This window comes from Podarcis gaigeae (genome assembly GCF_964106915.1).
Source record: "Podarcis gaigeae genome assembly, chromosome: 15".
Lineage (NCBI taxonomy): Eukaryota > Metazoa > Chordata > Lepidosauria > Squamata > Lacertidae > Podarcis > Podarcis gaigeae.
The window spans coordinates 8,845,589-8,861,260 of record NC_139692.1 but is presented as its reverse complement, the minus strand read 5'-3'; the positions used below and the strand labels follow the sequence as shown (position 1 = coordinate 8,861,260).

The window sequence follows — 15,672 nt, the reverse complement described above, 5'->3', positions numbered from 1 at the left end:
CCCAGCACCAGGTATTCAGAGGCATACTGCATTTGATAGGGAAAGTCTTACACATCCATCATGACTGAGGAGCCATTGGTAGCCTTACTGATAACCTAACAGAACCACAACTTCCAGGGTACTATAATTTAACAATCATCCCTTCTTTGTAGGGAACTATAGGAATTGGAACTTTGTGAGGAGAATAACTATTTACTAAAAACTCTCAGCACCCTTAGCAAACTACAAAACCCACGATTCTTTGGGGGGAAGCTGTTTAAAGCGACAGAATACTGCTTTAAATGTGTAGTGCAAATATGGCCAAAGACTGGGGGGCAGGGGAATGGAAAATGGAGAAAGCCATCCGCAGACCTGAGATACAAGTGAACAAGGATAATGACCAATGTGTTTGGAGCAGATAATTCATTCAGTGCCACACGGAATTTCTTCCTTACCTGTACTTTCGTCCATGCTCTCCTCAGAGACATGCTCATTTTGGTGCACCCACTCTCCATTGCACTTGAAGAAGATCTGCATTGCAGGCACAGCTCGGCAGCGCAACACAATAGGGTTGCTTTTGATTATATATGCATCGTCTGGCTCTTGCAGAAAATGGGGCAGTGTCCCAGGAGCAGACGGGATGGACTCTGGGAGGGTTTCGCCATTGTCATTGCCTGCAAATGAAAAAGAAAGGAAATGTCACACATGAAGGAATCCTGGTCAAGTACAAATTGGATCATGGCCCAAATAGGATGCTTGGACCTGGGTGTTGTTGTTTACAACATTTGTGATACATTTGGCCAGCAGCAACAGTTAACATGACAAGATCTGAAAGCAAAAGATCTCAGCAGGATGGATCTGGTACATGACTGGATAGGAAGCATGCATGGTACTTTCAGTTCCATTTAAGAAAGCAAAGATGATTATTATGATGATTTAACTAACTAGTGAATTGAGACAATGAAGGCACATTCAGCACATCTATGAATTGGCAGTTCAGTGAGTGTGCTCACTGTTATCTACTGAAGTTCTCATCCTGGGCCAGCAGGGGGATACTGTAGATAGTTATGCAAATGAAGGATCGAAAGTGACGTTCAGTGATTGGATAGTTTTAGAAAGTTGTTACAGTAACAAGGTACTGGAGCTCTATATAAGCAGGCTGACTGAGCCCTTCAGTTCAGTTCAGTTATGGACTCAGAATAAAGAAGAGCTGTTTGAAGAATCGCTGTGTCGTCTGATAAGTTCGCCCACAACTTAACACTAACAACTCAGAAGAATTTGCAGCAGACTTCCCCAGGCTGGTGATTTCCAGGTGTTTGGGACTAGAACTTTCACCAGCCTTAATCAGTGCCCCCAGTGCTCAGGAATGATGGGACTTGTAGTCTAAAGCATCAGGAAAGCACCACCTTGGGGAAGGCTGACCTACAGCCATCCAAGGGTGCAAATTTGTGCAGTAAGATTAAAGACATGTAGCACAAAGGAAAGGAAGAGAGTGAAATTCTAGCCCAAGGGGAATGCAAGAAAGCAAGTTTGCTGCGCACATGACAGAATTATCATATTAAGAATAAAATATGCATCATTACTGATGTGAAATATTCACTAAAATGGAAAACACTGATATAGTATCAACATCCACCAAGACTCTGACAGGTATCCCCATTTTACAGAACGGAACAGAGGCTTCATATAAAAATTGCTCCAACATTTCACAGGAGAAAATAGAGACAACCCTTTGCACGAAAAGCTAGAATGAGCCTGCAGCAGAGTCCAGTTGCCTGAGGAGAACATAATCCAGCCTACAAGTGTGACATAAGTAGGAACTAATTAAACATATGCAACAACCGAAGGTGTTGAGTCAACCCACAGACAACTATAGGTCAATGCAATTAAGTGTGTCAAAGGTATGAGAGCTGCTGAGGGATTTTGCTGTTCCAGGCCCATTAAAGCTATCATTTAAGTCACTAGCCCTTCTAGAATTAACATGATCAAACATAATGTGAAAGCACCACTCAAAACAACTGCTTCGTAAGCCAGTGGGTGAAGTTAGAGCAGGTGGACCAGATCTTTGCCTCTCCCGCCCTACATAGGTCACTTTGACTGACAAGACAAGTTCAGAGATTTAGTCATAAAAACAGCAGAGGAGCATTTATCTGCACTGACTGGTTCCATGGGAACAGGACAGACACACAAAACAGTTTTGCCACTGTCACACTGCATTTTGCCCACTGGATCACAATCAAGTTAGTCTTTGGTAAAGAAGGCAGTCAATGCTCTCTTAAAGTCTCTGAAGTACTTTTGCTTTAACGTAAACACGTGCATGCATTTTTCAAGATGGAGCTGCAGGGACATTTCATATGATTTAAATTGCACTCACACACTCCTTAATGTATTGTTAAAATGATGCAGTTCACCCATTTATGACATGTCAACCGACAGTAAATATTACATCCCTGTAGGCTTTATTAAATCCATGCATTAGAAGGAACAAAAGGCATTAAAACATTTTATGCGAGAAAAGAACTCCCTACTTCCATCGGTGCCTTGAGCGATGTCAAAGTTGTACATTTCGACTTGTACTTATGCAGTTTAATAGCCCGTGAAAAAAGGGTGGAATATTCACAAAAAATGTAATCACCTAATCATAGAATATTAGAAAGGGCCCAACGGGGCATTATAGTTCATCCAGAACCCCAGGGGCTTCTTGTTATCTAAAGCATCTTTTAAATCATCACCACCATGATCCGTGTAGATTTGCCATTTCATTAAGAGCATTGCAGAGTAGAATTTCAGCTGAAAAGAAGCTCAGATATGATTTGCTTAGTGTTCTATATATATATCCATCCCATTTGGGTGGTGTCTGGGGCACTCAAGGCAGGCCCAAAACAGAATCTGGTAGGCGCTAGGCAGATTAAAATGATGGGTGTTCTGGCAATCTTGCTCTCTCTGTGGAAAGTATGTGTGTCTAAGAGGGCAGAGGCAGAGCAACAGTAGCAAGAAGAAAATGTACCCACTCAGGTGAAGTGGCTCAGGTGAAGCAGGTGGGAGAGCTAGCTAATAGCATCTGGACAAAGGTCCACCCCCCTCACCACAAAAGAAAATAAAGACATAAATCTGGAACCAGCACAGATACCATGTGATGTGCATCTTTACAAATATACAGGCAACAATCGGCCTATCAATTTCTTCCCAAACTCGCTGGTGTGTAGTGTGGCCATATGCCCCACTGTACCAAGTATAGTCCTTTATCTGAAGGAGTCCTCTGTCTGAAAGGCTGTCTCGCCCACAAGTTCAGTATGAAAATACAAAACCCTAAGAAGGGAAAGCCAGGGGGACAGTCAAGTTGCTCATCCAACATTTAGCAGCACCTGGGTAGCAGACCGAACAGGCACGCACGGGTTACCTGGCCTCAGCCTTCCCCACTGTCAGGGAACTGCCATCGGAGGGACAGGTGGTGGAGAGGCTCCAGGAGAATAGGAGAGACTCTACAGCAGAAGAAGGAACCAGTAGGGGGAGAGCAGGAGTTCCAGCGGAAAGGGAATCGGGGGAGAGGCTCTGGGATACTTCTAGTGAGAACAGTGAGGAGGTAACAAGACCCCCTTTAGCAACCCCCACCCCTCGCCGGAAGCTGTCACGCAGAGAGTCCAGGAGGCGTATGTCCGTCAAACAGCTTTTATGTTGGAGTAAGTTCCGTAGACGCCCACTGTCGGATTCTACCAGCGACTGACGGAGTCATGCTTTGGGAGGCTCCGTTAGTGCCTAGGTTTGGGTGACCAGCCAAACCCCAGAGGGATCAAGCTTTTACGCACAAGCAGCTCATCATCCCATCACACCCACTATGGTGGCATGTGTTGTAACTCTATTTAAATCACAGTTATCGTTTCTAAATTTGCATACATGCACAAATGAGCAGATGCCAATGTTATGCAAATCTGTATCTTTTTGGGGAGGGCGACACATTTCCTCTCAAATTAAATTAAGCCACTTCCTAGTTGACATCACCACAGCAGCCCTTGAACAAGAAAGAAAATAAAACATTGTGTGTGTGTGTGTGTTTGACAAAATTGTTTAGAATCAAGTCTGGCTCTGGAACATTTCTGCTTACAAATTATTAGCACTTTTCATGTTTATATCCGTCATTTTTCAAGATGGAGGCTATTCGTAGCTTCAGGGAAAGAGCGTAATGCCGCAATGAATGACAAGACCCAACAATCAAACATATTGTGTGCTGTTGTTTTCGTTTGCATTCTTGGGAAATTACCTTTCAGAAAGTGTTTTGTGTTTTATGCCCCATGCGCTCACGTAGTAGGTCCTCTAATTCTTTTTATGACAGTAATGAAAAGAAGAGGCGAGAGAGTTAGAAAGAAACAGGAATGCAGTGTTTGTCATTTTTCAAAGCCCTGATAGCAGCAGAAGCAACAAATCTTTACAAATTTTAAACAAAATGGAAATATAATTAAAAACTCCCCCTTAAAAAACCAAGTTTCCTTCTTTTAGAAGAAGATAGTTTGAATGATGTTAATTCTTTGCACTATGGAAGACACATTTTAAATTAAAAAAAAGATTTCTTTAAAAACTGAATTAAACACCCTCTTATGGAAATAAACAGTGTTAGCCATGTTATAGCAGGTGCCGGATATGCCATTAGCAAAGTGCTACATTCTAAATTTTTCAGGTTTTATGGACTGCGATTTGGTAGCTTTTTACCATTTATACAGCCCTATAAAACCAAACAGCGTATTATTGTAGAAAATATGCCTTGGGAAGTACCTGAGAGCAAGCAAGGAAAGGTTTTTTGGTCGTAACAAAACTAATATCTTACTTGCCTAGAAATGTTCTTTAGAGCAATGTGCACATTTCCAAGTATAAAAACAGGAAGGTAATGCACCACTTGCCATAAAAGGTGAACAAGGATCTAGGTCTTTTTTGTGAGCTCAGACTGTTCTCTGAAGAAAACAGAAAACAGGGATCACATTTGCAAGCAGACCAACAACTGGAGATGGACATTACCAGTTTTTTTCCTGTGAGCACAAACTGTTTATCACCTTCTATACAAATGGTTGTCTGGGATAGGGACTTACTATGTTATTTGGATGTTATTTTGGACTCCATCTTTGGGGTTAGGGTGTAGTATTTTAGTTTATATGTGTATGGTCTTGTTATACATTTGTACCTTGGAAGCCAAACAGAATCTGTTCTGGAAGTCCGTTCGACTCCCAAAACGTTTGACTTCCAAGGCACGGCTTCTGCGGCAGGAGCTTGCTGCAGCCAATCAGAAGCCACCGAAGCCCCGCCAGACATTTGGCATCCAAAAGAATGTTCACAAACTGGAGCACTCCAGTTTGACTTCCAAAATGTTCGACTTCCAAGGTGCAGCTTTGGATTGGCTGCAGAAGCTGGCTGCAGCCAATTGGAAGCTGCGGAAGCCCTGCCGGACATTCAGCTTCCAAAAGAACGTTCGCAAACTGGAACACTGACTTTCGGGTTTGCGACGTTCAGGAGCCAAAACGTTCAACTGCTAAGGCATTCATCAACCAAGGTATGACTGTATATTGTAGGAATCTAATAAAAACAACAGCATGAACATGCAGATATTTTTGGCACCGCTAAGAACATATGAAGAACCTGCTGGATCAGGCCAATGGCCCACCTACTTCAGCAACCTGTTCCTATAAGGTTATATCCAGTTTTAGCCATACTCAGACTGGACTAATTGAAATTAATGGACACAGCTAACTCTGATGGGTATTTAGTAGGATACAAGCCACAGTGGCCAACAAGATGCCTATGGGAAGTCCGAAAACAGGACCAATCCAGCTCAGCATAGTCTACGCTGACTGGTGGCAGCTGTCCAGGATTTCAGACAAGGTTCTCTCCCGGCCCTACCTGGAAATGCTGGGCGTTGAACCCAGAACCTTGTGCATGCAAAACAGATACTCTTCCATTGAGCTAAGGTCCTTCCCTCAAGTTAACAAAGTTGGTGGCTGTTGCTACTTCTTGTAGTGTGGGAGCCAGAGCTGTAATCCCTCCCTAAAAACACAGAACACATTGCATACTTGTTCCATGTCAGGAACACTGGAGAGAGATTAAAATGGGGGCTGGCTTGGATGTCACGTGAACCCATGGTTTCCTGGTATATGCATAACACCTAGGCTGACATGTTCTCCCTCTCGTCCTCTTGTGTACAAAGCGATTGAAAGCTTTTATTCTATAAATAAGAAAATTAAACTGTGCTATTTTCAGGTTTGCATTCTTTTTTTTATAATATTTTTTATTAGTTTTATGAAATACAGAAAAAAGAATAAAGAGCATATTATAAAAGTAGAAAAAGAAAGTTACAAATTTTTCTTACTCTTTTTTCCAAATCTACTGGACTTCCCCGCGTCCTCCCAAGCCTGCATTCTCTGTGATGCATAACGTCTGCAATTTGTTAACTTGTTTCAATACTTATTGTATCTTCCATTTTATCATGTTACCCAATTTCAAATATATTATGACCCAAATCATGTACGTTTTCATTTTAACACAATAAAGTTGTTTCATTATTCTATCTCTGACTCCTTGTACCTTAATTTCCATTTCTTTAATTTAACATTACTGAAGCTAGAATTTCCTAAAAGGTGCGTTTTTTAACATTCATACAACTTATAATGTTTTTCCAAATAGTCTTTAAATTTTCTCCAGTCCTCCTCGAATGTTTCTTCTCCCAAGTCTCGGATTCTGCCAGTCATTTCGGCCAGTTCCATGTAGTCCATCAACTGCGTGTGCCATTCCTCCAGTGTGGGTAAATCTTGTGTCTTCCAATGTTTTGCAATCAGGATCCTTGCTGCTGTAGTAGCATACATAAAAAAGGTTCTGTCCTTCTTAAGCACTCTCTGGTCCACCATGCCCAGGAGGAAGGCCTCTGGTTTCTTAGGTAAGGTAAATCTAAGTACCTTTTTTAGTTCATTATGAATCATTTCCCAAAAGGCCTTCACTTTCGGGCAGGTCCACCAGAGGTGAAAAAATGTCCCTTCCGCCTCTTTACATTTCCAGCATTTATTATCAGACAGGTGATATATCTTAGCAAGCTTGACTGGGGTCATATACCACCGGTATATCATTTTCATAATGTTTTCCTTCAAGGCACTACATGCCGTAAATTTCATTCCGGTGTTCCATAACCTTTCCCAGTCTTCAAACATAATGTTATGCCCCAAATCCTGCGCCCACTTTATCATGGCGGATTTGACTGTCTCATCCTGAGTATTCCATTTAAGCAGCAGGTTATACATTCTCGAAAGTAATTTACTTTTTGGTTCTAACAGTTCTGTCTCTAGTTTCGATTTTTCCACCTGGAATCCAACCTTCTTGTCTACTTTAAAGACCTCTTGAATTTGTGCATAATGCAACCAATCTCGCACCTTGTTTTTTAGTTTTTCCAAGCTCTGCAACCTCCAATTGTCTCCAATCTTTTCAATAATTTCCTCATATTTAGGCCAATTGGCTTCCATATTAGGTCTCTTACGTGCCTTGGCCTCCACCGGTGAGAGCCACCTCGGAGTCTTACTCTCCAATAAGTCTTTATACTTTGTCCAGACCATTAAAATTGCTCTCCTGACAATGTGGTTTTTAAACAGTTTATGCACTTTGACCTTGTCATACCACAAATATGCATGCCACCCAAAGGCGTTGTCAAACCCTTCCAGATCTAGGATATCAGTGTTTTCCAGTAAGATCCAATCTTTCAACCAGCAGAAGGCTGCGGATTCGTAATATAACCTCAAGTCTGGCAGGGCAAATCCCCCTCTTTCTTTCGCATCAGTTAATATCTTAAACTTTATTTGGGGCTTTTTGCCCTGCCAAACAAACTTAGAGATATCCTTCTGCCACCTTCCAAAGCATTCCACCTTGTCCACGATCTGTAGGGTCTGAAACAAAAATAACATTTTTGGCAATACATTCATCTTTATAGCTGCTATTCGGCCCAACAAGGAAAGTTTCAATCTTGACCATGTTTCCAAATCTCTTTTGATTTCTGACCAACATTTCTCGTAGTTGTCCTTAAACAGATTCAAATTTTTGGAGGTCAGATACACCCCTAGGTATTTTACTTTTTTAACCACATTTAATTCTGTTTCTTTCACAAACTCATCTGTTTCTGTACTTGTCAAATTTTTTGCTATAACCTTAGTTTTTTGCTTGTTCAGCTTAAATCCCGCCACCCGACCAAAATCCAAAATTAATTCTAACACTCTTTTAGTACTAGAGACAGGCTCCTGCAATGTTAATACCAGGTCATCTGCAAATGCTTTCAATTTATATTGTTTCACTCCGACCTCAATTCCCTGTACCAACCGGTCCTTTCTAATCATGTTCAATAGCACCTCCAGAACTGAAATAAACAATAGGGGGGATAGGGGGCACCCCTGCCGTGTCCCTTTTTCAATTTTAAACTCCTCTGTCACCACATTGTTTACTATCAATTTCGCTTTTTGTTCTGAATATATTGCTTCTATTCCATTTTCAAACCCCCGCCCCACTCCCATCCCTTCCAAATTTTTCTTCATAAACATCCAGGAAATATTGTCAAAGGCTTTCTCCGCATCAATAAAGATTAGCACCGCTCTAGTGTTTAGCTTTGTTTGTAAAAGCTCCAAAATATCAATAATGTTTCTTGTGTTGCCAAACAAATGCCTACCAGGGAGAAAGCCAGCCTGGTCCTTATGGATCACTTCATTAAGCACTTTTTTAAACCTACTTGCCAAAATGTCTGCAAAAATTTTGTAATCCACATTTAGGAGTGAGATGGGGCGGTAGTTCTTAAGCTGAGTCTTTTCAGTTTCTAGTTTGGGTATCAATGTGATGAAGGCTTCTTTCCACGTTTCCGGTGCTTTCCTCCCCTCCATAATCTGGTTACAAACCTCCAACAAAGGTTGTATCAAATAGTCCTTCAAAACCTTATAGTATTTGGAGGTAAGTCCGTCGGGGCCTGGAGATTTGCCTAATTGGAGGTTCTGAATGGCGCTTTCAATTTCTTGCTGTGTGATATTACTATTCAGGGTTGTTCTCATTTCCTGAGGTATTTTCTGTAATCCGTTGGTTTTAAGAAATTGGTCCACCTCCGAATCTTTCTGTGGCCCTTGTGAATAAAGCTCTTTGAAGTATCTCTGGAAGCACTTTCTAATTTCCTCGGGTTTCTGTACCATTCTCCCTTCAATCTCTAGATTTGTAACTGTATTAAGTTTTTGTCTCTTTTTCAACTGCCATGCTAGCAGTTTCCCACACTTATTTGCTGATTCAAAAGATCTTTGTTTCATTTGTTTAATTCTCCATTCCACCTCTTGATTTATCAATTTCAAATATTGTGCTTGGAAAAATTTCACTTCTCTCAGCACTTCCTTCGACTTGGGCCTGGATCTTAGTTTTTTTTCTCCATCTCTTATTTTTTCCAATATCTTCTCCTTCTTTTCATTCCAGAGTTTTTTCTTGATCGTGTTTTGTTGTATTAGAAACCCTCTCATGACTGCTTTACTTGCGTACCAGATTATTCTTTTTTCCACAGTGGTATTTAAATTTATCTCAAAATAGTCCTTTAAAGTTTTTTGGGCCTTCTTAACAATCTTCTCATCCCTTAGTAGGGTGTCATTCATTTTCCATCTGAAGGATCCGGTTGTATTTAGTCTGAGTTCCATTTTCAGAGCATTATGGTCGGAGCAGGTTTTTGGGCAGATTTCCACCTTTCTAGTCTTAGGTGCCAGCCCTCTAGTTATCCATATTTGGTCGATTCGTGTCCATGTCAGATGAGCTTCAGAAAAGAAAGTCCCTTCTTTTCCTAGGGGGTTCTTAACCCTCCATATGTCAATTAAGTCCACATTGTCAGTCATTTCAAAAAAAGTTTTAGGTAGTCTGCCATCTTTCGTTATGTTAGCACTTTGCGACTTATCCATATTTACAGACACAACCCCATTCATATCACCCATCATGATGATGTTGTTGTAGTCTAGGTAGTCCAGCATAATCTCATGCAGCTTCCTGAAAAATTCCGATTTTCCTTCATTTGGGGCGTATATTCCTAATATCAGAAATTTTTCTCCTTGTGTCTGAATTTCAATCGCCAAAATTCTGCCATGTTCATCTTTGAATAAGAATTTCGGTGACAGGCTCTCCTTTGCATATATCACCACTCCTCTTTTCTTCACTTTGTCCGAAGAGATGAATTCTTGGCCTAGTCTTTTATTAATTAGCACTTTTCTGTGGAGCCTTGTCACATGCGTTTCTTGCAGGCAAATAATGTCCAATTGTTCTTTTTTCAAAATATGAAATACTTTTCTTCTTTTTTCCGGAGAATTTCCGCCGTTTATATTCCAACTAAGAAGCTGCAGCGACATCCTGGTCTAATTGGTGGGTCTACAATGGGGTGTCTAGGTTTCCCTCCGATCCCGGAGGTGGTAATGTTGGTCCAGATCCAGGCGGTGTAGGCTTTGGAGATGGTCCCGGTGGTGGTGGAGGCCAAGAAGCTGCAGCTCCTTTCTGGAGGTCCTCCTCGTGGTCGTGTAGGAACTTCTGTTGGTCCTCCGGTGTTTTAATTCTTACTTTCCTTCCTTTGTAGGTAAATGATAGTCCTTGCGGAAACTCCCACCTATAAGGGATTGTGTTGTATCTCAACAATTTGGTCAGATCTGTATAAGTGGTCCTAAGGTCCAAAAGGTGTTTAGGTATATCTCTGTAAATTTCAGCCTTTTTACCTTCTATCTCCAAAGATTTTTTGAAATGTAGGCCTAGTATCTTGTCTCTTTCCTCTCTCGATCTCAAAATAACCAAACAGTCTCTGGACTTGTCCTTCTTTATCAATTTTCCCAGTCTAAAGGCAGTCACAATTTTAAAGTCCTTATCTTCCTCTATCCCCCAGAATTTGGAAAACAAAAGTGTTAAAAATCCCTGTAGATTTCCTTCCTCCAATTCTGGGATAGCCCTTAATCTGAGATTATTTTCCTTACTTTTCAATTCAACCAATGACAGGTAGGCTTGTTGTTCCCCTACCTGTCTTTTCAGAGGCCTTACTTCCCCCCTAATCTCATCAACCTTTTTGTTCGCCTGTTCTGCTTTTTGACTAGCTTCCACCGCAAGCTTATAATTTTCAGTCGTTGCCCCTTGCAATTTTTCAATTGCCTGAGTATGATGAGAAACTTGCTCGGATAATTTAGTAATAGAGGATGTAGCTTGGTCAATTTTTGATGACTGATTGTCTACTTTTTGATTTAAAATTCCAAGTTGTTCCAAGATTTGTTTCAGGACTATTTCAGATCCTCCAGTTGCCATATCTTCTGCAGCAGGCTCTACAGCAGGCTCTTCAATTTCCACCTCCTGTGCTGTCAGCACAGTTGGGACGGATGATCTTCGTTGATGAGATAGGGTTGTTTGAACAAGTTGCCCTGGTTTCTTTTCTTTTTCTTTAGCTTTAGCTGCTCTTGTTCTCCCTGTGCCGCTCATTCCACACCTGCCTCTGTTCAAGGTCAAATTTTCTTTTGTTTCATAAGTTAGACAAAGTCCAGAGTGTAAACAATTTAACCACAAAGAGTCACAATAAAGTACAGTTCCCAGGCCTCTATGTCTCCACAATCCTCTAGGTGGGGGTATTTCAAAGTTTCAAGGAAGGAGAGAACTCTTGTCCGCCATTGAAGTTATTATATTCCCTATGTTAAGTCTTTAAGAGCTCCAGAGCACAAAAGGAGGTTTCCACAGGCTTTCTTTGTCTTAAAGAAAAGCCACAAGGTGTCAAGAAAGGTCCCAGCAACAATGTTTAAACGTTAGTATCTCAGTCTATGTATCAGTTAAGCTCCAATAACAGTATCAGCAGTTTGACAGTTCTCCTTTGCACACTGACAGCCCGATAGCTGGGTTGTCCCTTTTAGCTCCACATAACTCAAAATTAGGAAGAAGGTCCCAAAAATAAAATCCACAACTTTTACAAAGATTTCCTGCTTGTCTTTTCACTACAAAGCCTGTCAAATACACCCTCGTTTTACTTTTACAGTCCCTTTTCAGCGCTTCAGCGCTCTTCTGCGCAATTGCTTTAATCTGGTTAGCAGGATCGGGAGACGGACTTCCTGTTACTCGCCTCCCGTTTTCAGCCGAATTTCAACCAAATTCCCAAATTTTCCGGTGTTTAACTCCCCTTACTCACGGGTATGTAGCAGCCAATTTTGATGTTTTCAAGAAGAAAGGTCGGCGCTCATCAGCAGCAGCAGCGCGGCTTTGCATCCACGAAAAGAGCGATGAACTCACAGCGCCGCTCCCCCTTTCGCGTTCCGGAGCTCCTTACGGAGCCCCTTCTTCGTTTCCGGGGGGGCTTTGGGCGCCCGCCAAGTCCCACGGCCGCAGGCTCGCTCTGCCTGCGGTTTTTCTTAATGGTTTGCATTCTTAAATATTCCACATTTCTGCATTACACCTGAATACAGATAACTATAGTTTGTTTTTGGAGCAATCCAGGAACAAACCATAGTTCCCTGTGTCTTCTAACATTTTCCCCAACCCTCTGCAGCAAGCACATTTGGGGTGGGTACTGAGCACATGCAGATGGTGGAGAAGGATAGAGGTGGAGTTTGTTGTGCAAGTGTAAATCCTTGCACTAACAAAATGAATGCATTGGATATTCCCCTATAGTGCTGTGCATGCATAGCTGGAAAGAGTATTTTGAACTTGGGATGGGAAGAAATTTGGTTCCATTCACATTTTAATATGAAACGATCTCATTCACTCTTCTCAAAACAATACGAAAAGCTAAAATGCAGCTATTTTTTGAAATTTACACTCCTCTGAATTTGTGATGCAGTTCTCTAACCAAGTAATGTATACAAAAAGGTGTAATAAAAATACATAAATTATATTAGACTTGCAAAACATTGTACATTAGAAAAACTGAGCGCTAATTTTTTTTTTATCAGCACCTTTTTAATATATATATATATATATGCAAACTGATGCAGAAATGAGCACAATGGAATTTAAGATTGAAAAAGAAATGAGAACTGAAACTGACCGATTTGTCCATCCCTATTTACAACCCCATCAGCACCTATGATTGGCAGGCAGCATGAACCGCCTGGGTTGGCCAGAGCTGTAAGAAATGCCCAGAATAGAGTCCTGTGGAGTTCAGTGGAGCTTACTTCTTAAAGTTAAGTGGGCACATGATTGCAGCCTCCGTCTTTTCACGTCAGTCACATCTTTGCTTGGCTGCACAGCCAGAGGCTCCTGGCTTTATGCTAACGCTCAGTTTTATGTGAGCAGATTAGAGCAATGCAAAACTATGGCTGTGAAAGGCAAGCCCTACCCAAGGGTTAACTCACTGTAGGTTGCATAAGAGCATCACACAAGCGATTATTAGCATGGAAATCACATTCATTATTCAGATGGGAAAACACAATCAGATGGGCCTTGTCTGTGTGCTCTTAATCAGGAGAGCAGAGCCCCCCCCCCCGCTTTTGCATTAGGATTTCTTTTTGAAATTACTTAAGATGTTGATGGGAGCTGGAGATTTGATGTCCACACAAATCCCTAATACCTTTGTACCTTTAATACATGGATTTACTAAAGCCTACAGGGACATGGTATTTAGCAAAGATTGACAATAAAGGAAACAGCAAGAGTGGTCAGCAGTAGAACATGCATGCTGATTTGTTCCATGGCTTACAAAGGCAGCAAAGCCTTACAATATTTGTGGTGTGGGGGCACTTATTACTTATTTGGTACACTGAAAAAGTAAGTTGGGATTTGCATGACTTCAACATGAACATAATTTCAAAGGGCTCTGCCATAACCCGTCACTGCATCTGTTCTTTACAAGTTACAGTGCACTTAGGTTAACCCCATACAGATGCTCTGCTTGATGAGCAACCCCTTCTGGTGCACCTACCATATTTTTCGCTCTATAAGACGCACCAGACCACAAGACGCACCTAGTTTTTGGAGGAGGAAAACCGCAAAAAAAATATTCTGAATCTCAGAAGCCAGAACAGCAAGAGGGATTGCTGCGCAGTGAAAGCAGCAATCCCTCTTGCTGTTCTGACTTCTGGGATGGGTGTGCAGCCTGCATTCGCTCCATAAGACGCACACACATTTCCCCTTGCTTTTTAGGAGGGAAAAAGTGAGTCTTATAGAGCAAAAAATACAGTATATCCCCACCTGTTGGCAGATTGGTAAAGACTCATTGGGGTCAACCACCCCAATGTAATCTAAATACAGAATTGGTGGCTATTCAAATTACAAAAACCGAACTATTAAGCAGCTTATAAATACTTTTAAATGACAAAGCAGTAGATAACCCTGGGCTTCCCACACAACTAGACATATATCAGCAGGAAGGGCAAGGCAAAACGCCTTTCGGATTCTACCTATGCGATGTAAACAGATCTTGTATAGAACAAGGCTTGATTAGGGCCTGCGTGTGCATGTGGCTTGTGAAATAACGAGACACTGCAGGATGTCTGTGTGTCAGGACTGAGTCATAGGCAGCAGTCAGAAATGAACCAGGAGCTGAGTCAGAGCCAAGGAACATGCAGAAGTACACCAGAGCCAGATAAAACCTTTGCTGTGATGTAAAATTCATGCTTTACAGTCCTTGTACAATGGGGTACAGTGGCTAGTATGGTGGGTAGAACCAGTCCCAGTGCTGAGAAGAGGAACACAGCAGGCTATTGGGCCATCTACCTCAGTACTGACTACACTGACTGGCAGCCAGGGCTGTCCTAAGCATATGTGGTGCAGGGGTGCAAAGATCCACCCAGTGCCCAGTCCCAGGTTGCCCAGTCCCAAGTGCACAAGGGGGCGGAGCCAGCTGGCCACCTCAGTGTCTTGCTGGCTTGGTTGCCGCTGAACTCGCGGCACAGAGCTGCCCGCAGCAGAATAGTCCACTGCTGCGCTCTGAGCAACGGGCGGGCTTTTCCCTGGACTCAACTCTTGGGACCTGGACTCTCGGCCTGGCACCTCTGAGAGCCTGGCGCCCAGGTGCCCCACACTCCTAGTGCCTATGGGTAAGACGGCCCTGCTGACACCAGCTTTCCAGGATTCCAGACAGGGAATATTCAGGAAACGTTGGAGACTGACAGTGGCGTAGCGTGGGGGGTGCAGGGGGGGCCGGGCGCACCGGGCGCAACATCTGGGGGTTAGGGTACGGGGGCGCAAATCAACAGGTTAGGGGGCGCAAATCCACAGGTTAGGGGGTGCAAATTACTTGCCTTGCCCCGGGTGCTGACAACCCACGCTACGCCACTGGAGACTGAACCTGGGACCGTCTACATACCAAGCAGATATTCTACCACTGAGCCCTTCCCCATAAAAATACTTCTTTGCCTGGAAGATGCTTCCCAACTGCAATTCTGATGCCTCACAACTAGGGATAGGCAGTTCCATTGATGTCTGGTCCATTCCAAATCTCAGGGAGGACAGAACTGTCCTGTTTTGTTTCAAAGTGGATTTTAATGGAAAATGCTTAGCATTCTACCCAGAAACACAAACTTTTTAAAAAAGGACGTAGAAAGTAATCTGAGGGTTGCACATAGCCTCCGTGCCCGTATTCTAAAACAGAATAGTGTGTGTGTGTGTTTAGTATCAAGCTTACTGCACAAAGGTAAAAAGAAAATGCATTTCTTGCTCCACCCACTTTTCCTGCCCATCACTCTCATGTGGTCCCTAGAAGATTGCCCAGAAGGGAATGTG

The 15,672-nt window shown here is 42.4% G+C and overlaps 1 protein-coding gene across 2 annotated transcripts in view; it reads right to left on the bottom strand.

Annotated features, from left to right (window-relative positions):
• Window positions 1-15,672, bottom strand: part of UNC5D (unc-5 netrin receptor D) — a 435,843-nt gene that overhangs the window by 235,729 nt on the left and 184,442 nt on the right. For both annotated transcript variants that reach the window (XM_083713478.1, XM_083713479.1), the window contains exon 2: window positions 435-653. In XM_083713478.1, coding sequence (XP_083569604.1) covers window positions 435-653 — 219 coding nt within the window. The remainder of the gene's footprint in view (window positions 1-434; window positions 654-15,672) is intronic.